A 17,355-nucleotide genomic window follows, 5' to 3' on the forward strand; every position below is an offset into this window, starting at 1 on the left:
ACATAATCTAGAGGTCCAATTTTCACTAACTCTATGCATAAAATTAGGCTGTATTTTGACAATAACATGTCGAATTTTGTCTTTCAAATGGTCTACTGTCTGGTTTATCAGTATAGACATGGGACTTAATATATCCCCAAAGAAAATAATCTAATGGGGTTAAGTCGCATGAACAAGGTGGCCAAGTAACAGGACTATTTTGTGAAATTATTCATCAAATATATCTCATTAAATTGATTGTATCATTGACAAATGCTGTTCAGTTGTCTGTCTTGTTATGAATTGCGAAACAAAGCAGAATTCAAAATAACCGATAGTTGCCAAACCTGCAATTAAAGAAAATAGTTGCCAATTTAAAGTTTGCCATATCTATAAAAAAAAAAAATAAATTAAAAAAAACAAAAAAAAAACAACCTGTATGTATACGAGGGTTGTTTCAAAATTAAAGCTTCCTATTTAAAAAAAAATTGTTTTTTTTCTCAACCCAAAAGTTGAAGAGATAATTTAAAACAAATAATCTTTTGTGCTACAGAATTTATTTTTCTAGTCATCATCATTCTCAATGCACTTTTGCCAAGAATTCAGTGACACGTCTGCTTCTGACACACATCCATAACTTAGTCTCACACTATCAATATCTGAAACAGAGATATGAAACTTTCAGGTTATGAATGCATGAGTTCTCCTTTGACCTATTTGGGTGGAATAAAAAAAAAAAAATAGGAGGCATTACTTTTAGAATACCCCTCATATATTAAATGTTAACAGGGTTACTAAGCATTGTGGCATAGATAGCAAACTAAAAGATTATGCATAAAATATTTTAAACAGTTTCTTTCTCTCTCCAGTTGTGTTACTTTTTGAGTGTTTCTCCTTCCCCTCTCTAACAAATGATCAAATCTAAGAAAGCTGACTGTTTGTTTGACCTAGTTTTAATATTTATTTTTAAACAACTACCAGTAAAAATGAAGGGAAGTCAATTTTCTGCCTCAGTTTCTTTGTTTTGTTTTTAATCTAGCACTTAAAAAAAATGTTTTTTTTTTTTTTTTTATACATAGGAGTCACCACTTATCAAGGCCCGGCGGGTACTCGAGGATAAGGGTTATAGAGTGTACAGTAGTCAATGATAATATTGTAATAATCATTATTAATGGAAGGAAATTTGGTAGATTGGATTACTTAAGGGGGCAATTCATCAAGAATTTGTTTATGTTGGACTTGAAGACAACCAAGTTGTAGTCAGCTGGGAAGCAGGCAAATGGAAGAGTTCCACAGAAGCTTTGTTCATGGAATCTACATTTTGATTTAGGCACAGATAAAGAGTAGGGAAAATTGAGTGGTTTCAACTAGATGGTGCAAATCTTGTGAACAATTCAGAAACAATGGATATGATTAGTCGTGATAACTCATTTTTATTTATTCTTTTATGAGTATGTTGCGAAGATGTCTGGCTTATTTACAGGATCTCCTTTAATTGTATCGTTTTTCTATTACAGATGATTCTGATACGAAATCGGAGCGCTCCTTATCACGTGCAGAATATAGTCGTTACAAACACAAAGATATGTATTCAGGTATGTATTCCAACTTTGGCATTTTATTGATTTTTTTATAAAGATTGCAAGTTTTATGTGACTTCAATGCGTTCTGTTCTGTCAGGGCTATAAAATCATTTTCGCTCATGTCCTTCATAAAGATATAACTTAATCTCTCCACCTCCAAGGCAGAAGCAAAATTTTAAAGTAGACTCAAGTTTTGGAAATGGTAAATAGTCTGAAATAACCAGTCATTCATTGCTTACCCTAGAATAATTCTAGTCAACTTGGATCTATTCTTTGCTACTGGATCAAGAGAAATGTGGTTGTGATTGTGCAACGCTTGCTTTACTTGAATTAAAAAAAAAAAATTATTTCGAAACTTTATTTTTTTTTTCCCTGGGATGTTGTTAAACATTTTAATAAACAAACATTATTTTATCCTTAGGAATAAGAACAATCTACCCTGGTGGATTAAAGAAAGGGTTCAGTTTGAAATTCCATGAACATTCCAAAATTCAACAAATGCACCTGAAGAAGCCGAGAGGTTATATCAGTTGAAATGTTGTGTGAATAATTAAGAGGAGAATGAAAGAAACGTTTGTTCATGACTTTTTCATGACTTGCAGGAAAAAAAAAATAAAGATAAATATTTGCATAAAAAAAAGATTTCAGAAAGTAATCTTCATTTTTTTTAAAGTCATGAATACAAAATTACAAACTTTATTACATTTTAATTTGTTTTACAATATTTCGGCCGATGTAACCTCCAGCCTTCTTTAGTTGTGTTTTGTTAACGTTTGAAATCTGTATAGAATTTGGAATTAAACTCTTTATTTAATCCGCAGAAATAGATTGTTCCCATTTCTAAGAATATAAAATTTAAGACTTTTTCCCGGTCATGGCTAATTTCCATGATTTTAAATCGGACAGTTTAAAATTTAACAAATTTGAATTGTTTGTCTACAAAGTGGAATGAGAAGTGTCACCTTAAGGAAAACATTACTACAGCTTTATTTTAAAACTTTTATTGAAAAATGCAATCCAGGTAGTTTGATTATGTAGTAGGGCTGACATCTACTCAATGTAGCCGCCTTCAGCCTCAATCACTGCCTTGATACGTGTCCAGAAATGGGAGCATACCTTTTCCACATGTGTTGACAGGAGCTCAACGAATACTTGGCAGATTGTGGCCATCAGGCTGATTTTGGTATTGTGGGAGGTCATGTTGGTGATGTTCTCAACATATGACCAAACAAAGTAGTTCAGCGGGTTCAGGTCGAGGGAGGAGAGGAGGCAGTGAAAGAAGGGTACAAAGTTGTAGCACTCCTTCTGAAGCTAAGCGTGTGTTTCTTTGGACTTGTGGGCTGGTGCAGAGTCCTGCTGCCACCCCAGGGTCTGCCAGTGGCTACCTGATTGCACCAGGGGATCACCACTCTCTTCAGCACATCCTGGTACACTTTGGTGTTGTCTTTCAACCTGACTTTTAAGATGTGAGGTGGCATGATGTAGCCCTCATTTGAAACCACAACTGTGGCCAGAAATTTTGCTTTCATCACTCTATGCACGCCCTTGTTATTCGTGGCAATCTAGCAATGTATTTTGAGGGTGCTGGCAGTGGTCCTGTTGTCATAACTTGGATTGGTAGAGAGTATGAGTTGTATGGCGGCGCATCTCTGATCTCACCTTTTGATCATTGTGTCACTTGTAGACATGATAGAAGGCTCCTATCGCTCTTGGGATTTGTACACAACTGGCCAACTAGTAGATAGTCTGCAACAAAAAAGAAAACCAGTTTTTATCAAATGGAAATGTAATCATGTCGCTTTTTCTAGGGCGACAATTTTATCATTTGACCCTGTAAAGACTTTACATGTCTGATGCGTCTAATCACGTGTGTGCGTTTTAAATTTATCAGTAAAAAACCAACAAAAATGTTTTGTATCTTAACACCGAAATAATTGCATGGCTTGGAGAAAATTTACATTTGATTTTGACAAAATAAATCACCAAGAAAAACTAACAAATCTCATGATAAATTTGTCTTGGATCTATTTTTATTATTATCATTATTATCTATCTTTAACTTGTAATATTATATTTTCAAATGTCTTTCTCTGTTTATTCATACCTGTGTAAAGAATGTATTTGCATGAACTGCAAAGAAACTTTTTTATTTTGTTCAAATTGATTGCAGCAGGCCAGCAACCGGATAAAAAAGGTATGTCGAAATACATTAATGGCCAGCTTGCTTATGTTGTTTTAATTTTTTTCACTTTGCAATTAAAAACTACTGACTTTGCTATTAAAACTACCAACCTTCACATTAAAATTGCTGACTCTTCCATTAAAACTACCAGTATAAACTTTACTGCTGAAATTATTTTGAGATTGAAGAAAATATTTTTGAGTAGAGTATAGATTTATTTTTTAAACTCGCATAGGAATTCCATGTTTTAAATTGATATTTGGTTTAAATGCAAATCAAATTTGGAGTTTATATCATTTAGATTTCCACATTTGGCAAAGTTGTTAGAACTCAGAATCGACTGGGAGGCTAGAGTCCAATCCTCATTTAAGTGATATGAAAGACTAAAATAAATGATACTTTTATGCCCCCTTGCTAAATATTCAGCATTATAAGGTGAAGAATCAAGAGTAAGTGGAGTGATCTGTAAAAAGAAGTGCCCTCCCCTACACTTTGATGTAGTCGCTAAGGAAAGGAGAACCTTAAGGTTGCTCTTGACTATCATTAAGTGAATTACTTTATTAGCTTGACTTTATTAGCTTGACTTTATTAGCTTGACTTTATTAGCTTGACTTTATTAGTTTGACTTTATTAGTTTGACTTTATTAGTTTGACTTTATTAGTTTGACTTTATTAGTTTGACTTTATTAGTTTGACTTTATTAGTTTGACTTTATTAGTTTGACTTTATTAGTTTGACTTTATTAGTTTGACTTTATTAGTTTGACTTTATTAGTTTGACTTTATTAGTTTGACTTTGTTTTAATTTTCCGTTTTAATTAATGTAAAAAAAAATTATGACCAATCGAACTTTGTTAAACATTAGAAAATTTGCAATCTTATCTTCTATTGATCTGGAAACCAATTTCACTAAAAATGTAGGTTTTGAAATTTAATGTTATCTTGTTCTAGCTATAAATTAATATTAATAGGAGCCATAATTATTAGATCAAGCTCTCCTAAACAAATTACTGCTTGGTAAAATGTACAAAAATAACATGGAAGCTTAAGTGATTGTTTATATAAGATTCATTTCAACAACTAACACATTGAATCTTCATAATATGATTTATAACACAAGAGAAATAAAGCTATATTTTTCTTTTAATAAATCAATAAAAACCTAAGTAAAAAAAAAAAAAAAAAAAAAAAAAAAGTCTAACTGCAAGTTGAACCATGTAAAAACAGATGGAAACTCAATTTGATAATAGGACAAAATTTAAGTCACTGAAGTTTTCAGAGAGAATTTTTTTGGATTATTTGGATTCTTTGGACTACTTTTCTGATCTTGATTGTTATTTTCACATTTCGGCCGATGTAACCTCTGACCTTGTTCGGATGTATCTTGTTGAACACTGGGAATCTGCGCAGAATTTCAAATGGAATCCTTTATTTAATCCATGGCGGTGACATGCTCTCGTTTCATCAGCCATGACTGGGTAGAAGTCTTAAGTAATTTGCAATTATGTTTTGAGTGTCGTTTGAGGATTCCACTTTCAACCCCCAGAACTGGATTTCTCTAAGTACTTTATCTACTACACCACAGGTTCTTGAAAACTTTTTTGTGAAAGTCAACAGGACTTTACGGACAAATTTATCTTTAGTTGACCTTTAACTAAATATTTTCGTTTACTAGCCAAATAGAAAAGTTACTAGCCAAACCCATGATTTTTAGAATATGACATCTTCGTTTTGTGACGCGTATATACATCATAAATATATTTTTTTTTTTAAGTGTAATTCTAAATATACAACAAATTTTTTGTTGATACTTGAAGGTATAAACATTCTAATTTTTCAGATGTTTTTTTTTAAACATCCTTCATTAAAAAAACAAGAGTATATTGTTTTATTAAACTTTTATTGTTCAAATGATTTAACTTTGTTCGTTTTATTAAAAAAAAAAAAAAAAAAAAAAAAAAAAAAGTTGAAAAGATACTTTTCACTCAGTAGTGAGTTTTGGAAGATTGTCAGTGAAAAAAAAATACGATTGCCAAAATATAAGCGTTTCATTATTTCTAGTCGCCACTTTGAAAAATCACTCACAAATGTGACTGTTTCACTCGCAATGTAGAGCCCTGGTCAATTTAAAACCCTATATTAAGCCCATCACATTGACTAATGGTCCTTATAAGATGGAAATGTCTTTATATGTGTGGACAGACAATATTGTGCACAAATTATATTAAATATATAATATATATTATAATTATATATAAAAAATATATTGGCTCTCATTAAAAATAACTTGAAGTAACATGAAAAGAAAAAATACAGTTTTGGCTCTCGCGACAAGATCACAGTGTAGTATCTGTTCTGCACTTTACCTTTCCTGTCTTTGGTCAGTGGAAGAGAAATCCTTCACGACTGAGACAATTTTTATTTTTGTTCTTACTCAGTGCTCTTTTTTGGAGAGCTGAATTTTCTCTACATTAAAAATCAACCTTGTGTCTAACTATGCCCTCGTGGAAAGGCAAGTAAATAGGAACAAGAAAAGAAAAAAAAAACATAAGAATTTAAAGACAAGACCACATTTTTTTTTACATCCAAATTTTGTCGAAATAACTCTAAAAATAAACTAAATATCGTAAGTTGAAACTGAACAAAATTTCACTATATTTATCTGTTTTGTGATAGCTATTTAAAGAAACTTCTCAAATTATTCACAGTTTTATTATTTTTTTTTTCTGAGATACCAATCGGCTTTCTTATGACTTAACAATTCTACCTTCCTACACACAAATATTAGAGCTGATCCCCCTTTCTAATTACTGATACACTAGCAACGGATTCCCATCTGACATTTTCTTCATGTGATAACCTTCCGTGTGGTTTAGTTTGAGACTCCTCCCCCTCCTGCTTTAAAATATGCAATTTCATCTGTTAACACTTTTTTTTTCTTCACTTTTTTTCTTAAAATCAAATCTCATAAACTTGTACATTCTGATTTGATAATTTTGATTTATTTTCAACTGCACCAATCACTGCTTGTTAACCTGGAGCAAAAAATAAAACTATTTGATTGTACAAATATGATTGCTGAATTTTTGTGTCCTCAAATTTTAGCTTCATTCTTTGGCCAGTTTGTCATGTTTGAGTTTGAAATAGAATTTTTTTTTTTTTTTTTTTTTTTTTTTTTTTTTCATTTTCCACACTGGCATTTCTGTTCATTTCGTGATCCATAGTCTTGTAGTCATGTTGAGTTTGCTAAAGCAATTAATGAAATTTGGTGCTCAGCATCTTGACTTCCATATCCTCCTGCTTTCTTATTTTTGGTTAAGTTTCTTATATTAATCCTATGGTTTCATATATATATATATACACACACACTATTTCATGTATCTACATAAAATTTTATAAAGAGATATAGTAATAGCCTCAAGAATCCTCACAAGGATGAAATCAGGAAAATTCCGTGTAGCTTAAAACGTTACTAGCTTAAGTTCAGAATAAAATCACGATTTTCTATTAACGGCTAATTTAAAAAAAAAAATGTTTTGAACGCTACTAACTGAAGTTCTTTCAACACAGTTTGCAATTTGGAGACGGAATTGTTTTTGTTGAGATAAGTGATTTCAATCATGCTTTTTATTTTAGATTTAAAATATTAACAACTCCATTTTATTTCAGTATTTAATTTGTGTATTTCTGTTTTATTAAATGCTAGCCTTTTTTTTTTTTTTTTTCCTCGTACATATGTTTATTTATCCACCGAGTTGATAGCAAAAATTACGAATTATACTCATTTTTAGTTCGTGTGAGGGGAATCTATCACCATACTTTCCCTTAAACACGTCCGTTGGACTTTTATTAAGTACAATACTTAATAGTGATTTTTTTTTTATTTTTTTTTTTGATTTTTTTTTTTAATGGAGAGTAGAAAACGCATTGTGGATGCGTTATCGGCAGCTCTTGTTACTCTCGCTTCTTCTTATTTGTCCCTCAGTCCTCATTTTTTTAAATGAGTGATTTTTCGGACAAAGGGAGAAGAAAAAGCTGTTTTCTAGGTTGACAGTATTTTTGCGAACAGTTGGCTGAGATGGCGGAAATTTTCTGTTTCTATGTCTATCCTTGTAGCCATGTCACTAGTAAGGGTGCTGGAGGTAAACGTTTTGTCTGGGCTGACGTTATCCGCCTGATAGTCAGGGACCCGAACCTTGGATTAACCACTAAGGAGGCTGTCCTATCAGCAGGTGCAAAGTACTGGGGCTGCTGTATTGCCATTTGGTGAATGGATTCTGGACCATGCAGTAGCTTCTGGTGGGGCCTCTCGATGCCATACTAGTGGGTAATTGTTACGGCTTTACCTTATCATTAACTACAAATAAAAAAAAAAAATTCTTCGTTTCTTTTTCTCTCTTAATTTCCCCTCTCTGTCCTGCTCTAAGTAAATCTGTCGACCTAGTCCACAAATTCCAAAATTTCATCATGACAAGTTTCAAGAAAAAATACACGATTAAACCCGGTTCCCCAACTTCCAACGTAGACCCCTACTACCATGTCTCCTTCTCCAACATCAGGGGTCTTCGTTCTAACCTTCCAGAGGTTGAAACCCAATTACAGGAGACTAAACCAGACCTTTTATTTTTAAGTGAAACTGGCATTGGACAGGCTATTTCCCTAGATGAGTTTGCAATTTCAGGATACTCTAACTTAACTTCTAAATCTGACCCCCAAGATCGCCATGGGCATGGAATATGTGCCTATATTAAAGATAGCTTTCCATGTGGGAGGGACATCTCCAGGGAAGATCCTAACTTACCCTATATGTGCTTCCGGGTTGCTTTAGCTCACACTACTGCATTTATATTTACTCTCTATCGCCCCCACAACAGTGGAGTTACTATCTTTCAAAGCATATCTGAGAAAATTGACCAAGTCCTTTCTACTTATCCTTCAGCTAACATTCACGTATGTGGAGACTTCAATGTTCACAACGTTGAATGGTTGACCCACTCAAACAAGACCGATGATGAGGGGAGGTTCTGTCATGATTTCTCCATTGCCTATGACCTCACTCAGATTGTTCAGGAACCTACCCGTGTGCCCGATAATGATGGCCAGTATGCGAGCCTACTAGACCTTTTTCTCACAACTTGCCCTGAACTATGTTCAGTTTCTGTTCTGTCGCCTCTTGGATCTTCCGACCACTCTGTTGTATCAATTAAGATAAAAATGAAATGTAATAAGTCCCCAGATGTACCTCTTCATCGTACAGTATATCGATACACTAAGGCTGACTGGGATAGCTTCCGTACATTTATATCTGATCTACCTCTGCATTCCATGTTTAAAAAGGATGTGTCCTCTATAGTATTAGACCTAACTGAATGGTTAATTGTAGGTATTGACCATTTCATACCCTCTAAAAAGTTTCAGAAAAAACCTAACAGCCAGCCATGGTTCTCTCCAGAATGTGCTGCTGCCATTGCGCACAGAAATCACTTTTTCCACTGCTTCAAACGTAATAGATGTATGGAAACTAAAGCCGTTTTCAGGACTGCCAGCAACCATTGTAAGAAAGTAATAAGGAACGCAAGAGAGTTGTATGCTCAATCTGTTAAGTCCAAAGTAGCTGAGCAGCGGCTTGGTTCCCACCAGTTTTGGCAAATAGCAAACAGAATCCTGAACAGAAGCGTGTGCTCCATCCCAACTATTATCAATGGACCTGAGGTAATCTCGTCAGCATCAGACAAAGCCAAACTCTTTGTCAAGAACTTTGCAGCAAATTCTACCCTTTGCGACCAAGACCGCCAACCCCCAATATTTCCTCCTGTATCAGAAAACACGCTATGTGATATACGTATATCTGTACATGATGTTGCGAAGCTAATCAAAAACCTTGATTCGAGTAAAGCAACTGGCCCTGATGGTATTCCAATTATAGTACTCAAAAAACTTCAACCTGAATTAGCGCCCATACTTACAAAACTGTTTAAACGTTGTCTTAAGGAGAATAGTTTCCCATCTCCCTGGAAAACCTCATCAGTATGCCCTGTATTTAAGAATTCAGGTGATCGCTCATCCCCCTCTCAGTACAGGCCAATAAGTCTCCTGTGCGTCATGAGTAAGTTGCTAGAATCTGTGTTAAATACAGAAGTAATCAAACATCTCAACAAAAATAACCTTCTTAGTGACACTCAATATGGTTTCCGTTCTGCTAGATCTACAGCAGATGTCATTACAGTTATATCGCATAGGATTAGCAAATCTCTCGACGGTGGCAATCTTTCTAGAGCAATTGCTCTTGACATATCTAAAGCCTTTGATAGGGTATGGCATAAAGGTTTACTTCATAAGATCGCTAGCTATGGTATAGCTGGAAAAGTCTTCTCAATTATTAAATCATTTCTTTCTGATAGGTTCATAAGAGTAGTAGTTGAGGGGCAAAAATCAGAAGCTCACAGTATTAATGCCGGTGTCCCTCAGGGATCCATCCTGGGCCCAACTCTTTTCCTGATCTACATTAATGATCTTCCAAATCATATCCTTACATCATTTGTAGACATTTATGCTGACGACACTACCATTTATGGTAGCACATCTAAGACAGTAAACGACCAAGTTCTCTCCAATTCTCTCTCCTCTGATCTTGAGCACGTAGTACAATGGGGAAAGGAGTGGCTGGTTACTTTTAATGCATCTAAAACCAAGCTTCTCTCTTTACATCATCAACATTCTAATCCACATTTGTCATCAATTGAAATGAATGGCTCTCGTCTTCAGGAGGCCTCAAGTTTTGACAAGCTTCTGGGCTTGACCATTACTCCTGATCTTAAATGGAACACGTATATCAAATCTGTTGCCAAGGCCGCTGGAAAAATGATGGGATCTTTCTATCGATCCAGTAGATATCTCACTGCTGATGCTATTCTCTACCTATATAAGAGCCAGGTACGTCCAAGGATGGAATACTGTTGCCACATCTGGGCAGGAGCTGCTAGAAAGGACTTGTCCTGCCTTGATAGAGTTCAAAATAGACTTCGTAGCCTCGTAGGAGATGTCCTTTTCTCCTCCTTGCAACCGCTATCTCACAGAAGAGATGTTGCGAGTTTGTCTCTGATGTATCGTTATTTTCATGGAAAGTGTTCAGCTGAGCTTCAATCTTTGGTCCCCCCTCGCCAAGCTTTCGCAAGAAACACTCGTCTAGCTGTAAACACTATCAATAATTTCCCCCACTCTTTATCTGTGGCTAAACCTAAACGTAGATTCCATGAACAAAGCTTCTTTCTTAGAACTGCACGCCTGTGGAATTGTCTTCCGTTTTCCTGCTTTCCGGCTGACTACAATATGGTTGTGTTCAAGTCTAAAGTAAATAAGTTCTTGATGAGCCGTTCCATATAAGTTATTAAATTTACCAAATTTTCATTACTAATGATTACTATATTGACCAATTTCTACTGTACACTCTTTAACCCTTATCCTTGAGTGGCCTCTGGGCCTTGATAATGTGGTGATGCCTTTGTAAAAAAAAAAAAAAAAAAAAAAAAGCTTAATTGCAATGCATATTTTCATGTTTTACAATATTTATACAGACAGGTCAGGCTTTGCTACACTGGCATGACAGTAGTTATTGATAAAAGCGTCTTTCAGAAACTTTTTATGAATAATCATTTTTGATATCTTGTTTCAGTATGAAAAGGAGTCAATGTGCCTTGTTTTCTTCGGCTTGGATTTATCGAAGATCTGCTATATAACAGACGTAGTAAATGGTCACAATGTGTTTAACACATTTGGATATGCATACAGATTTTGGAGAAAACGCCTATGATTTTAGGGAGCATTTTTTCACACAGAACTGTTGACGCATGGAACAAATTGCCTGCATCTGTTTATTGGCAACCAAAATACTTTATCCTTTATAAAGTTCCCTACAATTCCCGAAATTTGCCAAAAAATATACTTCATGTCTCAACTTCATACCTGTGCATGTATATCATGACGTACACATTTCCCGGAGAATTGTATATTATCCGATGTACGGCACGTGTACGTTTGAGTTATAGTGTGCACTAGATAAAGCTCTCAACAAAATTGCGGCTATAGTGTTAACATGTACAATACTGCTGTACGGCTGTGAGACCTGGCTCCTCTACAAATGTGATTTTCACGTGCTCAAGTGTCTTTGATATGTACTGACCAGTATGTATCCTATGCACCTACCTCTCTGACCAAATCTCAAACTGCAGCATCTGTGCCACCAGATGTGACACCACTGACAACAAAGACTCTTCTTCTGAAAAGGAGACTCTGTTGGTTTTGACATGCTCCTCAGTGTCTGAGAATAAATTCATTCGCAAGTTTGTGCCTCCAATTGCACCCGCTTGCTGGAGGAAATGAAAAGACAACCAATTGAAGAGATGGATTAAAATGATTAAGTCTGAGATGGAACTGGTAGCTGGTCTACGTGTTTTTAGTATATATTGCTAAAATCAGAAATGGTTGAAGTGTGCCAAGGACTCATGGGTGGATCACTTATGCAGGGCCTAGTGAATTAATTGAGAGTGAACTTAACCCACCCTGTTATAAGTGAGCAGTGTACACAATGATCTTCATCAAAACAGATCAACCAAATCGAACAGGGTATTGTTGAGGATATACGGTATCACAATAAGACTAAATGCCTTTCATAACGGTTAGTTATAGAAAAACAAATGTATTTTCTAGCTGATAATTTTTGATTAGGAGCTTAATAAGTACCAAGAACTACAATGCTGACAGTTCAAAGGGATTTGATATGCTCAGAAGTTAGACAAGCACCACATCTGGATTGTAGTTACAACATGGTTTCAACATGGGGGGAAAAAATGGGTGAGAAAAAAAAGCCAAGACTTGGTTCAATGGAGTAAAAAAAAAAAAAAAAATGGTTTATTACTTTTTACAAGAACTAGAGTTCTCTCCTTTCACCACCAATGCTCAAATCCTTTAACTTCAGTTGAAATGTATGGCTCTCTCTCCTCGAGGAAGTATTTTAAGTTTAATAGTATGTCAACTATCGTTGCATTATTTTTTACGGAAACTGTACATTTTGTATACAAACAGTTTGTATATTGATTTTATAAAAAAGTCTGTAAATTATAGATTTTATGTGTCTGCCAATAGTTATTTGTTTAGTTGATTCTGTCAGGCTTTTAAGTGAATGGTCTGTTTTTGTATTCAATTTGAAGGGGTCTGTCGTTTTGATTGTAAGTTTTTTTTTTTTTTTTTTTTTTTTTTTTTTTTTTTTTACAAAGGCATCACCACATTATCAAGGCCCAGAGGCCACTCAAGGATAAGGGTTAAAGAGTGTACAGTAGAAATTGGTCAATATAGTAATCATTAGTAATGAAAATTTGGTAAATTTAATAACTTATATGGAACGGCTCATCAAGAACTTATTTACTTTAGACTTGAACACAACCATATTGTAGTCAGCCGGAAAGCAGGAAAACGGAAGACAATTCCACAGGCGTGCAGTTCTAAGAAAGAAGCTTTGTTCATGGAATCTACGTTTAGTTTTAGGCACAGATAAAGAGTGGGGGGAATTATTGATAGTGCTTACAGCTAGACGAGTGTTTCTTGTGAAAGTTTGGCGAGGGGGGACCATAGATTGAAGCTCAGTTGAACACTTTCCATGAAAATAACGATACATCAGAGACAAACTCGCAACATCTCTTCTGTGAGATAGAGGTTGCAAGGAGGAGAAAAGGACATCTCCTACGAGGCTACGAAGTCTATTTTGAACTCTATCATGGCAGGACAAGTCCTTTCTAGCAGCTCCTGCCCAGATGTGGTAACAGTATTCCATCCTTGGACGTACCTGGCTCTTATATAGGTAGAGAATAGCATCAGCAGTGAGATATCTACTGGATCGATAGAAAGATCCCACCATTTTTCCAGCGGCCTTGGCAACAGATTTGATATACGTGTTCCATTTAAGATCAGGAGTAATGGTCAAGCCCAGAAGCTTGTCAAAACTTGAGGCCTCCTGAAGACGAGAGCCATTCATTTCAATTGATGACAAATGTGAATTAGAATGTTGATGATGTAAAGAGAGAAGCTTGGTTTTAGATGCATTAAAAGTAACCAGCCACTCCTTTCCCCATTGTACTACGTGCTCAAGATCAGAGGAGAGAGAATTGGAGAGAACTTGGTCGTTTACTGTCTTAGATGTGGTACCATAAATGGTAGTGTCGTCAGCATAAATGTCTACAAATGATGTAAGGATATGATTTGGAAGATCATTAATGTAGATCAGGAAAAGAGTTGGGCCCAGGATGGATCCCTGAGGGACACCGGCATTAATACTGTGAGCTTCTGATTTTTGCCCCTCAACTACTACTCTTATGAACCTATCAGAAAGAAATGATTTAATAATTGAGAAGACTTTTCCAGCTATACCATAGCTAGCGATCTTATGAAGTAAGCCTTTATGCCATACCCTATCAAAGGCTTTAGATATGTCAAGAGCAATTGCCCTAGAAAGATTGCCACCGTCGAGAGATTTGCTAATCCTATGTGATATAACTGTAAGGACATCTGCTGTAGATCTAGCAGAACGGAAACCATATTGAGTGTCACTAAGAAGGTTATTTTTGTTGAGATGTTTGATTACTTCTGTATTTAACACAGATTCTAGCAACTTACTCATGACGCACAGGAGACTTATTGGCCTGTACTGAGAGGGGGATGAGCGATCACCTGAATTCTTAAATACAGGGCATACTGATGAGATTTTCCAGGGAGATGGGAAACTATTCTCCTTCGCTTGATACAGACACAATATTATTTTAACCTTTCAAAATAAAGCATACGCATTTTTAAAAAAAAACGCTTGAGTTGTAAATTTATTTGGAAGAAAATTCCATTTGGTACAGCAGTGACAGATCACATTATTTGACTCACAGCTGCACCGAATTCAAAAACAATGCGTTGACAATTATGAGTGCACACAAATGCAAGTTCTCATGAATTCACAGTAATGGTGAAATATTGGTTCTTTTTTTGGTAGCGGAGTAAAATTTGAAATCTGGGAGTTCAAGCGAAACTAATGGTATCGACTGAATTATCATGTCACAGTAATGAAAATATCAAAAAAATTATGGAAAATGATAAGATAGAAAATTAATTATCAATAAAAAGTTTGCAAAAAAATCCAAGTGTGCATATGAATTAGCAGCATCGAGTAAGGGGAAGTAACTCTGTCTGGTTAAAATTAATGGTGGATGTCACACAATCTTCTATTTGTATAAAGTGCATGTTTTATGTAATGATGTGGTAATATTTAACTCATTGTATGACAATTAGGTAGATAACATTGCTCATTGTTGGAATTGATAAAAACAGTAAGATTTTTTTTTTTTTAATGAAAACTTTTTTTTTTTAATGAAAACTTTTTTTTTTGCTGTCGAATTTCACTACAATAATGAAGAACAAAAATATTTCAATCTTTTTTTTAATGTTTCTATAAATATTTAATCCAATTTTCTTTTTAGATTATGATCCTGATTACTATAGCCGAAACGCAGCTTATTATAACTATTATCGAGACCGATATACGAGAGGCGGCTACTATGATGATATAGACAGCTGGTACTATCATGACAAAGCAAGGTACGTGATTAGGAGAATGGTGCCTGTTTTTCTAAATGAAATAATATCTATGCACTTACAATGCTTTCTCTATTGAAAAATATTTTGTCACCAGCATGACGCCTGTTATTTGAAACTTGGGCATTTCTTAATTTTTGTACGAGAAAATTAAGACAAAAAGATGAATGTAGGGAAATTATTGTTGTTGGCTGGAATGGCTTGTATTTTTATATTCAACATGTTTTTTTGTTTTTTTTATATGATTTCAGTTTTTATACTTTAATATTTTTCTACAATGATTTTTGTTTTAAATATTTTTCACATTTTTTCTTTTTTGCACCTTTGTCTTCTATTTTGTCTCTTTTTTTGTCTCTTTCCACTACTACTTTTTTCTGTTTTTCACCTCCTAGTTTTGTTGTTTCTCCCTTTTCTGTTTTTCCCTCTCTTGCTTTTGTGTTTTTATCTATTTACCTCCCTCATTTTGTAACCACCCCATTTTGATGTTTTGCTTCTACTTTTCTGTTTTTCTTCTTGCTTCTACTTTTGTTTTTTTTCTTCTTGCTTTTACTTTTCTGTTTTTTTCTTCTTGCTTCTACTTTTCTGTTTTTTGCTTCTTGCTTCTACTTTGCTGTTTTTTCTTCTTGCTTCTACTTTTCTGTTTTTTCTTCTTGCTTCTACTTTTCTGTTTTTTTTCTTCTTGCTTCTACTTTTCTGTTTTTTTTCTTCTTGCTTCTACTTTTCTGTTTTTTTTCTTCTTGCTTCTACTTTTCTGTTTTTTTCTTCTTGCTTCTACTTTTCTGTTTTTTTTTTCTTCTTGCTTCTACTTTTCTGTTTTTTTTCTTCTTGCTTCTACTTTTGTTTTTTTCTTCTTGCTTCTACTTTTGTTTTTTTCTTCTTGCTTCTACTTTTGTTTTTTTCTTCTTGCTTCTACTTTTGTTTTTCTTCTTGCTTCTACTTTTCTGTTTTTTTTCTTCTTGCTTCTACTTTCCTGTTTTTTTCTTTTTGCTCCTTCCATACCGTCCCTGCTCATATCTTTCAGATTCTCCTTCACTCTCCTTCTTTTTTCCCCACATCTTTACCATATTTAAAACTTTATACAATCATTCCTTTAGCTGTTTCTGCCTTAAATTATCAGGTTGTATCTCATGTATGACGTAGCTTTAGTTTCATGGTTCAATTATTGATTGAAATTTTAATTTCAGGCGAAATCATCGACCATGTTATTTACCATCATATTCCCAGTAAGTTTGCGTGATGTTTCTCTCTCTCCCTGTCGCTCTCTTTTCATTCGACTGGAATGGCTACACACAATTATATATGTATATCTCTTACAACATATATATATATATATATATTACACTCTTAGAGCAATGTAGTCAGGTGCATAAAATTATTGAATTACATCCCTTTGCTTGTTTCTTTCTCTCTCAATTGAATGAAGATGCAGTGTTTTTTGTTAAATTTTGTGTGTGTCTGTGATTTTGTAAGCATCCCATCTTTGTAAGAGTTACCTCCCATCCTCAACATCTTCATCAATCTTGGCATCCTCTGTCTCTTAATTTTATTTTGTATTATTTTTTAACAAAACTTGCTACTTCGATTTAAGATCAAGACTTTTTTTCTCAAATTCATATAAATTATCTAATCTATATTGTCGATTTCTGTGTTGGAACTTTTCCAAAGCTTGATTAGAATTCTCATATAAAGTACATTTTGTTATGCATAGGTGGGAAAATTAAACAAAAACTCAAGATATCTATCCATAGTATTTCAAGTTTTTTTGTTTTTTTTTATAGACAAACAATCCTATGAGTTGTACTATGTTTATATAATAATGCACAATAACAAGTAGAGAGGTGTCTTTATTTAGAATAAATTTTTTTTCATACAAACATTTCTGGCTACTTTGGTGCTACCAGGCTGTCTGAAGATATTGGTTTCCTGACTTAAGTGCATCAAACATTAATGTTATTTTTTCCTTTTACTTTTTGCAAAAGTCCTG

At 34.3% G+C, this 17,355-nt stretch overlaps 1 protein-coding gene across 12 annotated transcripts in view; it reads left to right on the top strand.

Annotated features, from left to right (window-relative positions):
• The window catches only part of LOC145254806 (uncharacterized), a 400,418-nt gene that overhangs the window by 141,086 nt on the left and 241,977 nt on the right, over positions 1-17,355 (top strand). For 6 of the 12 annotated variants that reach the window (XR_013863805.1, XM_080113605.1, XM_080113609.1 and 3 more), the window contains 4 exons: positions 1,497-1,574; positions 3,733-3,756; positions 15,257-15,374; positions 16,556-16,594. Coding sequence is in view for 11 of the 12 variants with exons in the window: in XM_080113605.1 (XP_079969731.1) it covers positions 1,497-1,574; positions 3,733-3,756; positions 15,257-15,374; positions 16,556-16,594 (259 nt within the window). In the remaining variant the exon portion in view is untranslated. The remainder of the gene's footprint in view (positions 1-1,496; positions 1,575-3,732; positions 3,757-15,256; positions 15,375-16,555; positions 16,595-17,355) is intronic. The other 6 variants (XM_080113607.1, XM_080113612.1, XM_080113606.1 and 3 more) reach the window with 3 other exon arrangements.

This window comes from Euprymna scolopes, chromosome 30 (assembly GCF_053919585.1).
Source record: "Euprymna scolopes isolate OS-2025 chromosome 30, ASM5391958v1, whole genome shotgun sequence".
In the NCBI taxonomy this organism is placed as follows: domain Eukaryota; kingdom Metazoa; phylum Mollusca; class Cephalopoda; order Sepiida; family Sepiolidae; genus Euprymna; species Euprymna scolopes.